The sequence below is a fragment of the Leptonotus elevatus genome, chromosome 19 (assembly GCF_054856555.1).
Source record: "Leptonotus elevatus isolate MCC_2025b chromosome 19, RoL_Lele_1.0, whole genome shotgun sequence".
NCBI classification, from domain to species: Eukaryota; Metazoa; Chordata; class Actinopteri; order Syngnathiformes; family Syngnathidae; genus Leptonotus; species Leptonotus elevatus.
In genome coordinates, this window is record NC_141257.1 from 6,056,750 (window position 1) to 6,071,630 (window position 14,881).

General features: G+C 40.1%; 1 protein-coding gene and 1 long non-coding RNA gene across 25 annotated transcripts in view; one reads left to right on the forward strand and one right to left on the reverse strand.

Annotated features, from left to right (window-relative positions):
- Positions 1-14,881, forward strand: part of LOC147157658 (uncharacterized) — a 103,870-nt gene that overhangs the window by 88,513 nt on the left and 476 nt on the right. For 6 of the 24 annotated variants that reach the window (XM_086063486.1, XM_086063483.1, XM_086063485.1 and 3 more), the window contains 7 exons: positions 23-1,061; positions 2,681-2,827; positions 3,170-3,295; positions 3,752-3,838; positions 3,911-4,044; positions 4,790-4,919; positions 5,096-5,313. In XM_086063486.1, coding sequence (XP_085919612.1) covers positions 1,017-1,061; positions 2,681-2,827; positions 3,170-3,295; positions 3,752-3,838; positions 3,911-4,044; positions 4,790-4,916 — 666 coding nt within the window. In that variant the 5' untranslated portion in view covers positions 23-1,016 and the 3' untranslated portion in view covers positions 4,917-4,919; positions 5,096-5,313. Of the gene's footprint in view, positions 1-22; positions 1,062-2,680; positions 2,828-3,169; positions 3,303-3,751; positions 3,871-3,906; positions 4,045-4,789; positions 4,920-5,022; positions 5,315-13,123; positions 13,303-14,510; positions 14,661-14,881 lie in introns of those variants that run through there. The other 18 variants (XM_086063499.1, XM_086063493.1, XM_086063498.1 and 15 more) reach the window with 18 other exon arrangements.
- Positions 8,907-10,994, reverse strand: LOC147157659 (uncharacterized). Its single transcript, XR_015091372.1, has 3 exons — positions 10,909-10,994; positions 9,384-9,466; positions 8,907-9,036 (listed from the first exon to the last, which is right to left on the reverse strand). It is a non-coding gene; the product is annotated as an uncharacterized LOC147157659 (long non-coding RNA).

The window sequence follows — 14,881 nt, forward strand, 5'->3', positions numbered from 1 at the left end:
CTGTCTTTCAATTTGGCCACAGGCTTGCATCTTGAAGCGAACGGAGTCCCCTTGAAATGAAGTTGCTCACTTCCCCTAAGGTTTTGCACATGGCTTTGAAATAAAGAAAACATTCCTCTACACTCTCCAACATTCCAATGACGAAAAAGGTGCATTTAATTAAAGGAGGAAAAGTTTGAACAGAAGAATGAAAGTGTGGTTAATATTTTGGGCAAAGATTTTTTGGGGACTAAACTAAATAATTAGACAAGAGCAATGGTATTCTCCACAGACAATTTTGGTACGTTATTAGTCAAGAAAGATAAATGTAAGGATTAGAAGTTTGTGTTTGACAGAAAACGTTACTTAAAAAAGAAAAAGAATACTTTTGCTTTATTGTGGAAAAAGCAAAAAAGTAACCCATGGCATTTATAAGCATTTTTCTTGAAAAAATGTTCATCCCAAAACGTTGCTGTTGAAATAGAAATTTATGTTTATTTTTCCAGAAGACCTGACAAATGTGAGTTTGTCCAATGAAATGAAGTGTCAGAAAATGTAGTGTAATTTATTTAAGGGGGGGGGGGGAAGCAATCCTGTCGTTGATGCCCATTGAAAAGCACGTTTTAGCCCAAAAATAAATGGAAAAAACGCCAATAAACCCTCAATATGTTTTCCACAAAAGAAATGGGAGCATTTAGAGAATAAAAGTCCGAGAATGAAGCGTCCCCCAAAAAAAAAAAGAAAAAAAAGAAAACTAAAATCTGTGAATAAGAGCACCTTTGCTGGCCAAGCGTGGGTATGCGGGGGTCGACTGTAACTGCTTGTGTATTTAATCAGTGTGTCATGTTTTGTGCTTTTGTGCCAGCAGGTGGATCTGTCTGTTTTGATCTGTCAGTGTAATGCCCTCGTGTGAGATTTTGTGCGTATGACATCCTACTGGCGGCTTTTTGTTATTGCACTTTCACAGGCACACAAGCGTACACACAAAGGGGGCGGTGGCTTGATGTGAGGCACACTGGATCTCGCGCGAAAGCGGCATGCGTCAACGTGGGATGCAGACAAACGCGACGCAGAAGTTCACGGTAAGTAACAAGCATACATCCATTGTGAACAAGCCAAATGTAATGAGAACACGGTTATTGTAGTTGCGGTGAGGTAATTTCATCAAGGCAGGGCAACTATTGACGCTCTGTTAGAAAGGTTCAATGATAGAAAAGTGAAACATTTTCATTAGTTAACGCTGAGTAGTTGTTGCTTGTTATTCAAATATCTCATTTGAACACGTACGTGACGGTTGGGATGAAGGATGGATGAAATGTGTGTCCGAAGCGGATATGTTGCCGTGCTTTAAAAGGTAACTTAGCGCAATTTTGCCGAGAACCGTGGAGAAGCATACAAGTTTGAAATCTGTGTATGGGCAAAATGGCGCTAGCAGGAGAGTTGCTGGTGGCCTCAGCACCACAGCTTGCCGTGAAACGCGAGAGAACTTTAAGTATGAAGTCTGTGCTGGTAAAATAGCGCCAGCAGAAGAGGTGTCGGTCTCGCAAGAACTACAAGACAAGTAGGCGTAGGCCTACGAAATGTGCGCAGGCCAAAAAAGCAGTAGCCCCACTGCCTTTTCTGTAAAGTTTGTATTTATCTTTAGCCATGTGTTAATTAATGAGCGAGCGCGCTAGAGCATTTTCAGGCATTGGCAATTGGGAGGTGGCGTCATGTCCTCTCATTGAAAAGCATTGGAGTTAGGATCGTTGTAGTTTGATTTGCGAGGAGTATTTTGATTATAAAATGCGATGCTTATGTTATTGTTCATAACAAGCATTTAAGTTTTACAATTTCAACTTTGTCAAGGTTTTTTTTTTAAAGACAAGCATGCCAATGTGCCGTTGTAGGCTTGCAAATGAGCCCTGAATTGACTAAAAATGAGGCAGAACTTGAAGCAGCAATGCATGGGCACACTAAGCTAACCGTAGCATTGTAAGGGTTTAAGTCACAACGTCATCCATAGGTTTGAATGTGTGTGCTGTGGCCAAGTATGGCATACACTGACTTGTGCCGAGAAAGCATTTGCTGTAGAAGTTGAGTCACTCACTCACGTGTAAAAGTGCCAAATGGCAGCGTTTGCTGTAACAAAAGTTTAACTTATCCCAGTGCAATATGCAGAAGACAACAGTGGCTTTTTATTTTAATGCTAACTTTAGAAATCGTTTTTTCATACCGGTAACGCTGAATGGAAGCAGAATGTATTTAATACGACGATTGATGCATAACAAAAAACAATTATCGTTCTCACCCGCACTACTAGGAGTGGCATCCATATCATCTTGCATCTGTACATTTTTTCTGTAGCAAATGCAACAGATTTATCCAAATAGCATCACATTACCTGCTTTGAACTTGCACACAGCACAACATAATGTTGGCGCTTAATCAGTCACCTATGCTGAAAAGTGAGGAAATGCTTGAAATATATGACCGGAGAACTTTATTTATTTTTAATGTTGTGCATGCCTCCCTAACTCCCTGCGGGATAGTTTGGAATAATGTTAGATTGTCATCAGTGCTGATACAAAATTGCTCAGTATTTGGTGGAGGAGTTTAAGAGATTGTGTGCACATTTTTAAATTGGCAGAACAATTCTAAAAGTTGAGGCGTTGGGGGTCTGATGGCCCACTGAGCTTTTCCTATGACTGTCTTTTTCCAGATAATTTATCATTCAGTGAGAATGAAAATAATAATAATGATGGCAGCAGCACAGAGGTCGGAGGACCACTCTGGGAAGATGGCAAGGACCTGGATCCAGCCTCAGACTGTACGATCTTTGAGCAGGAACAGAACTCTGGTGGCGAAGGTAGGTTGTCTGTCTACTTCACAGTTTTTGTCTCAGCAGATGGGGCAACAAAGGCCGCCCGGGACAGTATCTGTTGATGAAAAATAAATAATAAAATAAAGTCACGTAAGTGCTTAAGAGTAGATGCAGTCGGTAATGGTCTTTTCTTTTGACATCCTGCAGACACACAAAAGTGTGCATTAGTCCATAAATAATGGCTGTGGAGAGTACCGTCTACTTCCTGATTTTGTGTTGCAGCCACTGTAATTGAGAAATAATCAGCGACATTAGTTACTTACCTTGTGATTGTTCAAGTATCTGTAAATGTATATAAATAAAATTTTTGTTTTTGTCCACTTACAGCCCTCTCAGGAAGAGACGATGCTGATGAAGAAAGTGAGGCAGCCAAAGAAAATGTGGCCTAAAGCCGAGGTCGCTGCAGTGATGCATTTTGGAAGCCACATAAAAGAAGGAAAACTTGCAGCCAGTGCAAGTGGTAAGAATATTGGAGACTTTGTGAGTAACCGAATAACCACAGCCAAGAGAAGTTTGGGCTTTTGTTGGTATTAATAAAAGGTTGCAGGAATGTTGAGTTCTCCCTTTTTTTGCTTTTGTATGTTCAGTTTTTCACTTTCTGCAAGCATCTTGTGAAACCTTCTATGAATCGTGACAAAAACCCAAATTTTTACACAAGCACTCATCACTCAGCCCCCCCCCCCGGAGTAGTTTTTGTTATATTGAAGGGAAAAATCTGCATTTCCCAAAGATTATATTGTGTATGAGAAAGGCATAAATGGACAATGATGTTATTTTTCTTGCTTAGAATGTGTAGGTATTTTATGAAATGAGTCACATTTCCCCAAGAAAAGAAGCAGCAAATATTTTCAAGGAGTAAATTATGTTTTTATTTGAATGAAAATGTTTTTGTGCGTGTTTGTCTGCCAGCCCCTGCGGAAATGCATCCTCCAGGTGGGCTTGTCCACGTCGGAAGCACAGGAGAGTCCGCCCTTTGAGAGGCCCAACATTGAGCAGGTAGTCACCTGACACCAGACCACCCCTTTATGGTGCAGTACAAATTCATCCTCACGCACTTTCCCAAGTCAGAGACACAAACCAGTGAAATGGCGCCGGCATGTTGTGTTGTCCAAGCTGGAGGAGGAAGTCTACAGCCACAGCTTTTCCATCCGGAAGCAAGACTTCTTGGCAGGGGCACGCGGAGAGAAATTCGGCCCATACCGGTGAGATGCAAAAGTCTGCAAATACATATATTGGGCAGCACCGCAGCCTAGTGCATGTTGCCCAATTAAATTTAATTCTACATTCCTTCTTGGACTGTCCCGCATTACAAATGTAATGGATTTTAATGAATGCAAGAAACCCACCAATAATTGCAGCTCAAAAAGTTGAGAAGACAATAATGTATATCAATTTCAAATACAATTGAACGCGAACATAACATTCACAACACGTGGCCAATTAAAAAAAAAAAAAAATAATAATAATTCTGCAAAGATTTATTAGCATTAATATTACTACAGGTCATAAGTAAATAGTAATTCTATGCACCTTGATATCATGAGTAAGCTAAATAGCAAAAAGAGTTCATCAAGTAAATGGGATTGGCCAGCACTAATTCTAACAGCGTATAATTGTCAAGTTTACATGTGTCAACTTTTGTAGTAGCCTAAATCACATTTGCAACAAGATTCACATGTAAAAAAAATAAATAAACGAAACTGGCAAAATGCTAACACAAAAGATGTATGATGGTGCCACTTGCTGAAATTTCAACAATTAGCATCAATAAAACACTATTGTGGAGGTGAGCAGGAGCAAGAATTATTTTGCAACAACTTGCGCATAATACTTCATGCCTTGTGGGTTGAAGTGATGTCATTCCAACATCATTTAGCCTAAAATGGACTTGATAAGCATGTCTGCAGAAATTGCACTGTCTAACATTGAATGCATTTTGTGGATCAGACCAGTTTCCTGTTGGCATGTATGGAAGAGTGAACGGCAATTTGCTGAAGTAGAAGATTCTCCGGAATGTCTCCTCACACCAGCTGCCACGCATGGCCAAGGAGTACATCATGGGGCTGGCCTTTGACCTGTAAGTTGCCGTTTTTATTTGGATAGGAAGCACAAGATGCTGTTTCTGATCAAGGACGGCTGTGTGATGGGGTGAATCTGCTTGTGGATGTTTCCTCCTCAAGGCTTCACTGAAATTGTCTTTTGTGCCGTTGGACATAACGAGCAAGTGAAGGTGAGAAAATGTGTTGATTGCAGGGCTACAGCACCCACCCGAAGGAGTACCACCACACCCTCAACTTCAAGAAGGCAGGTGCGCAGGACTGAGGGAGCCCAACTCCAGCATTCCCTACACAATAGAATTTCAAACTGCCAAAAGAGCCAGCAGGGTGGTTATTCACATAAAATAAACAAATTTTAGTTTCATTTGCTCATGTATTGACCATCATTTTGAACTAAGTCAATGTGACCCAAGTAATTTCGTAGTAAGTCAATCCGACCCTCATTTTGAACCAAGTAATTTCAACAATTTTTGCACTAAGTCAATCCGACCCAAGTAATTTCGTAGTAAGTCAATCCGACCCTCATTTTGAACCAAGTAATTTCAACAATTTTTGCACTAAGTCAATCCGACCCAAGTAATTTCGTAGTAAGTCAATCCGACCCTCATTTTGAACCAAGTAATTTCAACAATTTTTGCACTAAGTCAATCCGACCCAAGTAATTTCGTAGTAAGTCAATCCGACCCTCATTTTGAACCAAGTAATTTCAACAATTTTTGCACTAAGTCAATCCGACCCAAGTAATTTCGTAGTAAGTCAATCCGACCCTCATTTTGAACCAAGTAATTTCAACAATTTTTGCACTAAGTCAATCCGACCCAAGTAATTTCGTAGTAAGTCAATCCGACCCTCATTTTGAACCAAGTAATTTTAGCAATTTTTGCACTAAGTCAATCCGACCCAAGTAATTTCGTAGTAAGTCAATCCGACCCTCATTTTGAACCAAGTAATTTTAGCAATTTTTGCACTAAGTCAATCCGACCCAAGTAATTTCGTAGTAAGTCAATCCGACCCTCATTTTGAACCAAGTAATTTTAGCAATTTTTGCACTAAGTCAATCCGACCCAAGTAATTTCGTAGTAAGTCAATCCGACCCTCATTTTGAACAAAGTAATTTTAACAATTTTTGCAGTAAGTCAATCCGACCCAAGTAATTTCGTAGTAAGTCAATCCGACCCTCATTTTGAACCAAGTAATTTCAACAATTTTTGCACTAAGTCAATCCGACCCTCATTTTGAACAAAGTAATTTTAACAATTTTTGCACTAAGTCAATCCGACCCAAGTAATTTCGTAGTAAGTCAATCCGACCCTCATTTTGAACCAAGTAATTTTAGCAATTTTTGCACTAAGTCAATCCGACCCAAGTAATTTCGTAGTAAGTCAATCCGACCCTCATTTTGAACAAAGTAATTTTAACAATTTTTGCAGTAAGTCAATCCGACCCAAGTAATTTCGTAGTAAGTCAATCCGACCCTCATTTTGAACCAAGTAATTTCAACAATTTTTGCACTAAGTCAATCCGACCCTCATTTTGAACAAAGTAATTTTAACAATTTTTGCACTAAGTCAATCCGACCCAAGTAATTTCGTAGTAAGTCAATCCGACCCTCATTTTGAACCAAGTAATTTCAACAATTTTTGCACTAAGTCAATCCGACCCTCATTTTGAACAAAGTAATTTTAACAATTTTTGCACTAAGTCAATCCGACCCAAGTAATTTCGTAGTAAGTCAATCCGACCCTCATTTTGAACCAAGTAATTTCAACAATTTTTGCACTAAGTCAATCCGACCCTCATTTTGAACAAAGTAATTTTAACAATTTTTGCACTAAGTCAATCCGACCCAAGTAATTTCGTAGTAAGTCAATCCGACCCTCATTTTGAACCAAGTAATTTCAACAATTTTTGCACTAAGTCAATCCGACCCTCATTTTGAACAAAGTAATTTTAACAATTTTTGCACTAAGTCAATCCGACCCAAGTAATTTCGTAGTAAGTCAATCCGACCCTCATTTTGAACCAAGTAATTTCAACAATTTTTGCACTAAGTCAATCCGACCCTCATTTTGAACAAAGTAATTTTAACAATTTTTGCACTAAGTCAATCCGACCCAAGTAATTTCGTAGTAAGTCAATCCGACCCTCATTTTGAACAAAGTAATTTTAACAATTTTTGCACTAAGTCAATCCGACCCAAGTAATTTCGTAGTAAGTCAATCCGACCCTCATTTTGAACCAAGTAATTTCAACAATTTTTGCACTAAGTCAATCCGACCCTCATTTTGAACAAAGTAATTTTAACAATTTTTGCACTAAGTCAATCCGACCCAAGTAATTTCGTAGTAAGTCAATCCGACCCTCATTTTGAACCAAGTAATTTCAACAATTTTTGCACTAAGTCAATCCGACCCTCATTTTGAACAAAGTAATTTTAACAATTTTTGCACTAAGTCAATCCGACCCAAGTAATTTCGTAGTAAGTCAATCCGACCCTCATTTTGAACCAAGTAATTTCAACAATTTTTGCACTAAGTCAATCCGACCCAAGTAATTTCGTAGTAAGTCAATCCGACCCTCATTTTGAACCAAGTAATTTTAACAATTTTTGCACTAAGTCAATCCGACCCTCATTTTGAACCAAGTAATTTTAACAATTTTTGGCACTAAGTCAATCCGAACCTCATTTTGAACCAAGTAATTTCAACAATTTTTGCACTAAGTCAATCCAACCCAAGTAATTTCGTAGTAAGTCAATCCGACCATCATTTTGAACCAAGTAATTTCAACAATTTTTGCACTAAGTCAATCCGACCATCATTTTGAACATTTTTGTAAGTCATTAGCGTGTCATTTTTTTTCCCCCCATTGAAGAGTTCACCGCAGGGACTAATATCAAAAACATTAACCAACAGACTGGCTGCTAAAAGCCCTTCAATTACTGTATATTCAAACTTCAACACAGTAAAAATTGTATACATGAGTTACTTTTATTACATTTCACAGATACGTCACATGTGACAAACAGGCAGAATTACTGACTGGGCCAATGCAACAAGATGGCCTCCATATGTCATGTGATCAATATCAGCGTAGTACAACCGTGATAAGTAGTACTCAACTGCTTGTCACATTACATGGATGGCAGCTTGGTACCTTGCTGAAACAGAGTTGACCAAATTCTCAGCTCTGGGCTAACCTATGTCAAAAATAAATAAATATAAATTACAGCAACTGGACATTACATGACTCACCTTTCAAGAGGCCAACATTTTACCACCATGCGGGTGCCCAAAGGACTACTTGATTTCACCTCCCGTTACCTACTGCTTGGCTTTCAACACTTTACTAGTTGTTTTTTGGAGCTGGAGGGTGCTTGACCGGCTGGGTTGGTAGATTGGTTTGATGCTGGTAGCTTCTTTATCTCGACCCATTTGCCCTGCAACACAGATCACAGGAACAAAATGAAACACTGCACAGTAGGTTAAAACCTGTCCCCCATTTACTCCGCTCCATTCCCCGTGTGGCGACAGGTGGAATGGGCACCGCTGACTGACTGGCAAACAGGCCAGCCGCAAAAAAAAAAATAGCCGGCTGGCCGGCGATGCCTTTCCACCCGTCAACACAGGGAATGGAGCATAGCCTAATTTAGGAAAGGAAGTTTTTTTTTTTTTTTTTTTTGTCATGTGAACTAGTCATCCGCAACAAAAAAACACCCAGATTAGTTTGATGCTGGTCACTAGTTCTTGATCAACACACCTGCCCTGCAACACAGATCACAAGAACAAAATGAAACACTACACTGTACAACCTCTTAGCCCCCATTTACTCCGCAACTAAGCTAGTTAGCTAGCTCCATTCCCCGTGTGGCAACAGGTGGAATAGGCACCGCTGACTGGCAGGCAAACAGGCCCGCCGCAAAAAAAAGAGGCGCGGCTGGCCTGCTTGCCAGCGATGCCTATTCCACCCGTCAACACAGGGAATGGAGCAAGGAGTAATGAGGGAAAGAAGGACGGTTTCGTTTGTCGTGTGAACTAGTGTTACCCGGTCTCGTGTCCCATCTGGGGTTCGTCATCCGCAACGTAAAATACCCCAATTTGTCTGGTGATGCTAGCGTCTTCATCTCAACCATTTGCCCTGCAACAGAGATAAAGGAAACAAATTACAGTAGCAGTAACACAGATCACAGGACAAAATGAAACACTACAACCTCCTGTCCTCCATTTACTCCGCAACTAGGCTAGCTAGCTTAGCAAGCTAAGATAAGCTAAGCTAAGCTAGCTCCATTCCCCGTGTGGCGACGGGTGGAATAGGCACCGCTGACTGGCTGGCAAACAGGCCAGCCGCAAAAAAAAAAGAGGAGCGGCCGGCCTGCTTGCCAGCCAGCCAGCGATGCCTATTCCACCCGTCAACACAGGGAATGGAGCAAGGAGTAATGGAGGGAAAGGAAGGAAGGTTTCGTTTGTCGTGTGAACTAGTGTTACCCGGTCTCGTGTCTCATCTAGGGTTCGTCATCCACAACGCCCAGATTAGTTGGATGCCAGTCGTTCGTTCTTGATGGACACATCTGCAACACAGATCATCAACAAAATCTCACTTTATGACACTGATGGCATACTTTATTAGAGTGCCATATTTTACACTATTCTATTTTTAAAAAAAGCCAATGTACTATATAAAACGCTACACTCACAAGTAACTACAATCTAATAAAAAATGAATGAGTTTGTGTTAAGTGCGCTACATTTTTGGAACAATTATGAAATTGACTAATAAAATGCTGCTATGCTTCCGGTGTAAAAAAAAAAAATATATATATCTTTACAGCTGTGATTTCAATTCTAGCCACTCTGCTGATAAGTATTTTAGCATGTTTGACTTTCTTATAATCACATCACATAAGAACAAGTCAAATACACCAACGCTACTTAAATGACAAAAAAAATATAATTGTGTGATACACCAGATCGTGTCCTTTTTATTATTTCCTCACCAACAACTTATTCAACCCTTAGCCTATAATAAATCATGTTTAATATGGGATGACAGCACCTGTATGCGACAACAGAACCTTGGCGGTCACAAATTAAGCAAACGTTAAATAAATGTTATTTGTCCTCCTTCCAAACCATCAATGGTGCCTTTGCAAAATGGCGACGTCCAAGTCATGGTCACTTGCCTTCATAGGCAAAGATATGAACATAAAAAAAGATAGCCAAGAAGCATTTCTAGAGAGACAACGTCTGCAAGTTGAAAAAAGGCGCACTGGAAAGAGAGGATGCCGTCGGTGATTGCTTTGATATCCCAAGCAAAAGATGGCAGAAAATCCCCGGATGACAGCTGAGCAACTGTGATACAATTTCACGGAGGGATTTACTCAACTTTCAACCCAGACCATAAAAAGGTGCCCAGTGTGAGCTCAAGCCTTCCACGCCAGCATCAGAGGCGCCCCCTACTGACTTCAAAGTACAAGACGAGTCCATTTACAAGCCACAAAAGGTCGCGGAATGTTCTTCTCACGGGCCAGTGAAGAAAAGTGCACCTTTCCAACTATGAACCCAAGCGAGGCCACACCCACTGCGGCCGTTGCAGGGGATCGTCAGCGTGTGCCGTCAATTCGATGAGATCGCGGGTGTCAATTGGAGACAGTCAAGCTGACGCTTGGGAGACAATTCCAAGCGTGCCCCCAAATCGCTCATTTGGTTGCAGACAAAAGTGCTGGAAGATTCGCAAGTGGCCATCTTCAGACTTCAATAAAGACAGTTGCCAAACAAGGCAAATGATGCGAAAAGATAAAAAGGTAAAGATGGTTGGGTGGGTAAAGATGGCTGCAAGAACCTTGTGTCAATCTATATTTCACATCAGAGATATTTTATTCCCAAAGAGTCTTGTACTATACTCACCTAGTACAGATGTGGCTGAGGGATTGAATTATTTTGTCACAAAATAAATATTTTTTTTTTTATAATAATATTAAGACATGAAGGTTTAAGTCCAGTGCAGGCTCACCGATGGGGTCCATCCAACTCCATGCTGGTGATCTCCGCCCATTTGAAGACGGCAACACAGCAGAAATAAAAAAAAAATAATAGAAAAAGACATCCATTTTTATGTGCATTCATTTCACACGCCTCAACAGTCAAAAAGCTTGTTCATTCGTGTGTCTAGTGTCTACTTTGGAACTTACTTTTGTCCAGTCTTTCATCCCGTGCGGCCGCCATCTTGCCGCACATGCTGATGAATCCACTCGTGACACGCGCACACCTGTCTCCTAATGAGCTGCGGGCTAAATCAAAAGAAATGTCCCCACATCCAATCCATCTTCACTTCTGACCCCCCCAAGACAGCCATCTTTATTACACAAACTATTAGTTCAACGACAACAAAAACCTTCACAGTTCAATTCCCAAGTAGAAATCCATCAGGTGCGTCATTTACGACAGCAAACATAAAATCGCACACAAAAAAAAAGTCACTAAATGCTGGCCAGCATGAAAAAAAGAACCAAAACAAAGAGCAAAGACGGCGTGCTAAACGAAGCAAAGTGAAGCAAATTGTGATGCGAGGTGCTCAAACCGCAACCGCTGTGGAGTCCTGCAAGAAGCCAAAATGTCATCATGAGAAAGGACAACAAACGCCAAAAACATTTACAGATTTACTCGTGCGCTCACTCACCAACCTCACAGTGCGGCCGTCATCTTGCAGCGAATGGTGAACAATCCAATCAACGCGCACCTGTGGCTTTATAAGCAAGCTGCAGGCCTGCGGTCATTAGTCACCTTCCGCTTTTGCACACTAGCGCCGCCTACTGGCCTGTCATCAGGACTGCAAAGGGGTTGCTTTTCTCTTTTCCTGCCACAAAAATAAAAATCAATCACAACCAAAGTTATTTTCTATTACATTTTTTTATTAATTAAATTGTTAGGATCGTCACCAACAATGTCCTTTACGTGTGTAGTTAGCGGTTGGGCCATTTTTAGGCTGCAAATACATGCCGGATAGTCTTCAGGCGCCGCATTGTCGCCATCTGCTGGTCAGTGTGCGAAATGCTTTCAGTGCGAACATTGTGGCGATCCAAAACGAATACAACGTACACGAACACTCCGGGTGGCGAAATGGTCAGGCGTGCCTCGTGATATGTTCTCTTTCCATTTAAAAGAAAATAAAACATTGGCAATCAAACTGTTATTAGTTTTTCCGTGATATTAAAAATTCTAGCTGAATTTCAATTTTGGTGTTCCATACGCTTGGCCTTTTCATCACTTTGGTCGAGATTCGTCTTGTCCCCGTCAGACAAGCTTTGTTCCTGTCTCATTTCTGTACTTGTTTACAATAAATACATAAATGCAAACATAATCTGCCCTTCCGCTTTTTCTTCTTTCTTTATGAGTGGTTTGCATCTTGTGATATGTCATTTGTCACCTCTGCTGGTCGCAGGCAAAAAGTGCACGTTATTTTGCACGTTTGTCATTCATCGTCCTTTAATTGGTTCAATATTTACAAGGTCAAATGACAATTGCAAGCAACAACATTGTCGCATTGTGATAAATGTACCAATTCACTGTGAAAGCAGTCCTGGAACAATCTACAATCACATTCTATTTGGACACTGCATCGATCAGTAGTTGTAATAATTAGCTACTAGCTAGTAGCACCGGTGCTAAGCGGCTCTCTAGTGCTATGCAAAAAGAAAAAGAAACAAATCTTTGACAAATAAATGCTACTTATATTAAAACATTAAATAAGCGCACTGTAAGGAAGCTATGCATAAAGTCTGTTTGAGTGGATGAGTTTATTTCTTGCGCCTTACATGGTTGCTTCTTGTTTCGTTTTTTTAACGTCTTACTATTAGTTAAGATTTCAAAGTAGGGTTTTACACTTCAGTTAGGGTTTTTAAGTAGGACTTCAAACTACACTTATGTCTTCTTTTATATTAGGTTAAGTGTTTTAAATTAGGGATTTACGTAGGTTTAGGGTTTCTAATTTGTGTTTTAAACTGGGTTTAGAGTTATGAGCTTAAAGTAGGCTTAGGGTTTGAAATGGGGTAGGATTTCAAACTATAATTACGATTTCAAAATATGCTTTGTTTCAAATGAGTGTTTTAAACTGGGGCTAGACTTTTCAATTAGGATCTTAAAGAAGCCTCATGGTTTCAAAGTAGTATGTGCTAATGTGAGCGTGCGCATTTGAGATGACAAAGAATTGACGTGTGGTGCCGGTTCAGATCATCGAGAAGCTGATGGAGAGGAAGCGGGTCCAGATCCGCAAAGTCTACCCCGGGGCCTTTCGTGCTTCGAGGACGGCGTCGGGCAGATTCCCGTCCAGGAACGCTTGGCCCTTCCGTGGAACCTGTCAAGAAAACCGAGGCGCCGGGATACTGCCAAGTTATCCGCTTCCCCGTGGGTGAGTCAAATCCACACTTACACTAGCAACATAAGTACATCTTGCAAATTAGCCGTTTAAAACAACAACACCGTGTGTAGTAAGGCTTTAAAAAATTAAAGAAAAAAACACACTAATCATTTTTTATGCCAATGTACAGTAAAATTAAAAAAAAAATAGTTTTGTTTTTTTATGTAGGCATTAACTGTAAAAACAGGCTGTATAACAATGCACTGGGACAAACAAATAACGTGTAGGCATTTAAAAAACTTGACTTTTTCTCCCCCTAAAATTATGTATAGTACGGTGTTTTTCTCTAAACATGTATTTTGGACTTTACAAATATGCTTTATAGTAATGCACTGGGAAAAAAATATGCATAGTCAGGCATGTAAAATAAAACTTCTTTTTACACAAAATTATGTCTAGTAAGGCGTTTAAAAAATGTATTCAGGTATTTAAAAAAACAATTATAGTAATGTTAAATATATTTACTTTTAGCAATGATTTCGTTTTTTGTTTTGTTTTTACAAAATGATAAAGGCTTTTTAAAAATATGTGTGTATGCATTTAAAAAATGACATCTACGCATCGAGAGACATTTTCCAAAATGATTACAGTAGGTTAAGACTTAAAAACTATGCGGGCCTGCAGTGCCCCGTCCTGCTGCGTTGGGTCGGGGGCGCGGGCCGTGTTGGGGTGGGGGGCGCTCCTGCTCCTGGGTTTGCTCTCCGGCCTGACGGCGGTGTTCGGTTTAGGTGAACGGTATGGGATTTTTTTAATAGGTTTTTGGTGAAGTAACGAATACACACACACTGGCACGCACGCACATACACATACTCACCCACATACAAATACTCACCCACATACAAAATAATAATAAAAAAATAAAGAAGAGAGAAATGATGATGACATTACCGAATGAACAATACTGGGCTCTTTAAAGAAAAAGAGAAGATAAAAAAACAATGCGGTATTGTAATTTTCATTTCTACATGGAATTATGCAGTGCTATTTTCATCAACTTGTGTAATGAGTTTTTCAATATACTTGTAGCATAGTAAGGCATTGAAAAAACAGGACATATGCATATAGTACGGATTGTTTTGCAAAAACAACATGCGTGCATGCTAGTTTTTAAAAACGTTTATAGGCTTTTAAACACCCGTTCGGTCAAACATTTCATGCGTTTTGTTGACTTGCCATAAACGTGTTCCAATGCTGGTCAGACCTGAAGACGATGAGCGAGCGTCTGAAGAGCCGCTACTGCGCCACTCGCAAGCTCTTCATGGCCGACACGCAGCGCGTCTTCGCCAACTGCCGCGAGTACAACCCGCGCCCGAGAGCGAGAGCGAGTACTACAAGTGCTTGCTGGAAAAGTAAGTCTCTCTACAAGTAACTTTACATTACGAGTCATTTTCCATGAGACCAAAGCATTTTTGGTGTTGTCGTGAAGAAACCAGATGCTTTTTTTCTCAATAACAAAAAATATTGATGGAATAATGGAGAGCAAATTCCATTCTAAACAGATTTACTCATTTTGTTTTTAAAAGCCACTCATCTTATTACAGACTCAATTCAAAAAAATAAAAAGATAGTG